Source organism: Parasteatoda tepidariorum, chromosome 2, assembly GCF_043381705.1.
Source record: "Parasteatoda tepidariorum isolate YZ-2023 chromosome 2, CAS_Ptep_4.0, whole genome shotgun sequence".
Classification (NCBI taxonomy): domain Eukaryota; kingdom Metazoa; phylum Arthropoda; class Arachnida; order Araneae; family Theridiidae; genus Parasteatoda; species Parasteatoda tepidariorum.
In genome coordinates, this window is record NC_092205.1 from 6,341,543 (window position 1) to 6,345,536 (window position 3,994).

The 3,994-nt window shown below is 29.5% G+C and overlaps 1 protein-coding gene across 1 annotated transcript in view; it reads right to left on the reverse strand.

The window, feature by feature from the left end:
• Positions 1 to 2,556: 2,556 nt before the first annotated feature.
• LOC107454437 (cuticle protein 10.9-like) overlaps positions 2,557 to 3,994 on the reverse strand; it is a 2,732-nt gene continuing 1,294 nt past the window's right edge. The window contains exon 3 of the mRNA XM_016071636.2: positions 2,557 to 2,946. Coding sequence (XP_015927122.1) covers positions 2,590 to 2,946 — 357 coding nt within the window. The 3' untranslated portion in view covers positions 2,557 to 2,589. The remainder of the gene's footprint in view (positions 2,947 to 3,994) is intronic.

Sequence of the window (3,994 nt, forward strand, 5' to 3'; positions counted from 1 at the left end):
TATATATATATATATATATATAAATAGGGATATATAAAACTAATAGGGACAAATTTCTGAAATTGATTTCTAAGCTTGCAAAGTATTAGGAGTTATGCATATTAAAACGAAGGAAAATAGAATTTGAATTTCAAATAATTTTAAAAAAGAAAAAGATAGCTGATGCTGTAATGAGAGAAATTTGCGCATTTTATATAGCTAAATGGCTGAAGGGCTAAATTATTTCATTTTATCTGCTTGATTCCATGAAAAAAGCAATGCATTCCTAGAACGTGAATAAGTTTTGGTAGCTCTTCAAACTAAACGATGAGGTTTTGTGCTTCTTAGCTCTTTATCACCCCGTATATAGTATTTACCTCATAAATTCTATTAAAATGATTAAAATATTCTCGATAAAAACCGATCTTACGTTTATATTTTTAAATCCTTGTAAAAAGGAGGTAAAAAAACAAAGCCCATTAGTGACCACAAAGTAATATCTTAGTGAGATATGACAAAAATGCTCTAAGGAGTTGATCAATCACTATTGAGATTAATAAAAGCAAATGAATCATTAAAATCAATCATCAAAAATCTATTTTTTGAGACTTTTTTGATGATTCTTTATTAAATAGTGTCTACATTGCATTTGACTGGACAACTAAACAAAATAAGCTATCTCCCTTGCACTTTCCAACATCAACAATAAGTCAGAGTTTTAAGTCTTTTTTTTTAAAGAAAATTTAATGCTGCATGGAAACTTATCTATAGCTGCCTAATATCTTATTCAAATTTTTAACAAGATTTAAAAGGATATATATTACACACAATAGTTATGGAACAACCAGAAAACTATTCTTATATGTTGAAAGTCTAACATGGATATATCCTCCTATTATTTTATCCATCATTCTACATTTAAAATGTTGGTGTTGTATTAAATTGAATTAAAAGAATAATTTATTTGTGAACAAAGCATTTCTTTTATTTATTTACAAGCAGTATACAGTATCGTAAGATTGAATCAAATAAAGCTGCGAAAAATAATTTAAAACGAAAGCAAACACACAAAACGAAGATTGTGTACGCATCACCAAAGTTTGCATTTACTGCTGTAACATCATTCATTCAACATAGCATTTATAAAATCACATTTATAATTAATGAAACCACAGTGACCACGTTTACATTCAGAGCAGATGTACATTTTTTAAGTGCGAGTGAAGCAGCATTCATCCATTTCATCGCCGTATATTTTTCTGAGTTTTCCTAAAAAAATATGTTGAATATGAAAATTATTTATAAATAGCTGAAGAAAACAAATATATCTGGAGTAACTATGAACTACAATAACAAAATTAAACCGTTACGTAATCTATATGGAGGAAACTCTAATAACTCTAGAAAACTATAGTCTACTCTAAGTCACAGATACAATGGCCTAAGACAGAGTCTGCTCTGGGAGAATGGTTAGAAATTTATTACTTGTTAAACCATAATAACGGTTAAAGTTGATGCAAACTTAATATGATGCAGTGAAGTTGAACCAAACCATATTATCATTCTTCTTATAACTGACTACACGATATTTTGGTTCAATTTGAAAGGAAACCACAATGGAATAAAGTATTCTTACAGTTTACTATCCAAATCAAAGAATCCAAAATTTTCGAATACCAGTTATCATATTAATTTTTTAATGTACTTACATTGTTGTGTAAATCGAAACCTTATAATTTTTACCTTTATATTTGTTGTCTAAATCGGAAAATACAATAAATTCTTGAAAACCAAGCATAACTACTTTGAGAACACAGCTGTCAAAATATTTTTAAAATCAATAATCACTAAATGAAAAGGAAAAATAAGAAAAGAAAATTAAAAAATATGACAGAGTGAGTAAAATGTAATTAGTGATTTAAATTCAGCTGCTGAGTTGCCTATCAAGAATGTCACCAAATTTTACATGTGTTTCTTACTTTTATTATTTCTTACACTTTTATTATTTCTTACACTTCTATTATTTCTTGCACTTTTATTATTATTATTATTACATCCTAGCATTACTTTTATTATTTCATCTGTAAAAAACACCAATCAAATTACGATAAATAATATCGGCTCTCAAGAAGCCGGTACTTTTCACCATAAAATCTATTTGTACCGAAACGTTTTACGGAAAAAAAATCTGATATATCCTAATTTTTACAGTAATAATTACTGCAAAATGTTACTATTACTGTATTTAAACGTACCTGCAGTTTTAATTGTATGTACCGGCAATTTTAATTGTATGTACTTTCATTATGTCCGGTGCTTTTCACCATAAACATTTTAATGGAACATGTTATGGAACAAAAATTATGGTTTACCGTAATTTTTACCGTAAAAATTACTGCAAAATCACTGAATCACTGCCCTTAAATAAATATTTCTGCAAAAATTATGGTATAATATTTCACGGGTAGAAGGGATTTTATGGTTGATGTACCTAAAGTGCCGGTGCTTTAAACTGTAATTTGTTCCATAATTTCTGACAGGGTGTATCCATATCTTTAAATACATACCGATATAATTACTGCGTCATATATCTAAAGCCTGGTTTCCTCACTACCACAGTTTACTGTATCCATATGGAGCATGATGCTCCCCACCATGGTGACTACCCCCGTATCCGTGCCAACTGTCACCATGCATTCCAACTCCGAAATAAGGATGTGCTGATGAGTGCATTTTGACGTGTGCAGAATCTTTGGACACAGTTCCTGGTTCATTAGTTTTGATTTCGGGTCTGAAGCCCCCGTGATCTGCAACATATTTAACTTCTCTGTACATACCATTGGCATCCGTGTAACCGTAACTGCCACGAACGGCTTTTCCGCCTACCCCCGATTCTCCATGATGAGACTCGCCACCAGGACCTTTAGCAACATAACCGAAATGGTACGGTTTAGCGTGGTGGAATTCCTGAAAGAAAATGTAAAATAAGTTTTTATTTACTACAAATCTTCTCATTTTTAAGGATGAAGGAATGGAACAGAGTTAAAAAGGCAAAACTATCTCTGCTATTTTAATTAGGAGATGTTTGTATGACTAAAGTTAATGTTATTATGACTACACTCAGAAAAAAAATGTCAAAACTACCTTGAGTACGGCAAAATTTACCGTGTTTCTTAACACCAAAAAAACTATGTGATGTTTATCGAGGCAATTTGGTAATGGTACTTCACATTTTGAAATATGAAGGCTGAAGGAATAAACAAAGTTAAAAAAAAAAGACAAATCAATCGTTGCTTTTTCTGATAAAGAATTGCTTGTATGACTTAAGTTGTTAATGTTATTATGAATTGTTAATGTAGATGAGAAAAAAAGACTGGACAAAACTACCAGAGTATGTCAAAATTTACTATGTTTCTGGGTCTATGAGAACACCAGAGTTATAATAATAATAACTCAGCAATCTTTCCAGAACACTTTGGTAATGATTTTTGTAAAATAAACAATAAAATATGGTCTTATGATGTGTAGTAAATTTTGCAAAATGTGCTGAACTTGAGTAATTTTATCATGATACCTTAAAACATTGTATTAAAACAATTTATTCAGACAAGTGTACTTTTCAGTTTTGTACTTTTACTAACTGTGTGGTAATAAGAACGATAATTTTGAAAACCAGAATTTCAGGTAAGCTGTTCCCATTTAAACTGAAACCGTTACCTTAGGAACTGCATAAATACCGTATATTTTGGTTTTGTTAACAAAATTGTTTTGTTTTTTTTTCTCACTAGAAATGTATTTTAGCATATAGTACGATAATTTTACTGGAATTTTATTCTCCTTATGACGAAAAACATGTACGCCAATTGGGACAAGTATCAAACATTCAAAATAATCCAGCTAATATAACAGAAACGATGAAAATTTTGTTTATTGTTTTTATTAAGAAATTGAATTAACTAAACGTGAGTAACTTATAATAACTTTATATATAATATATATATATATATATTATATT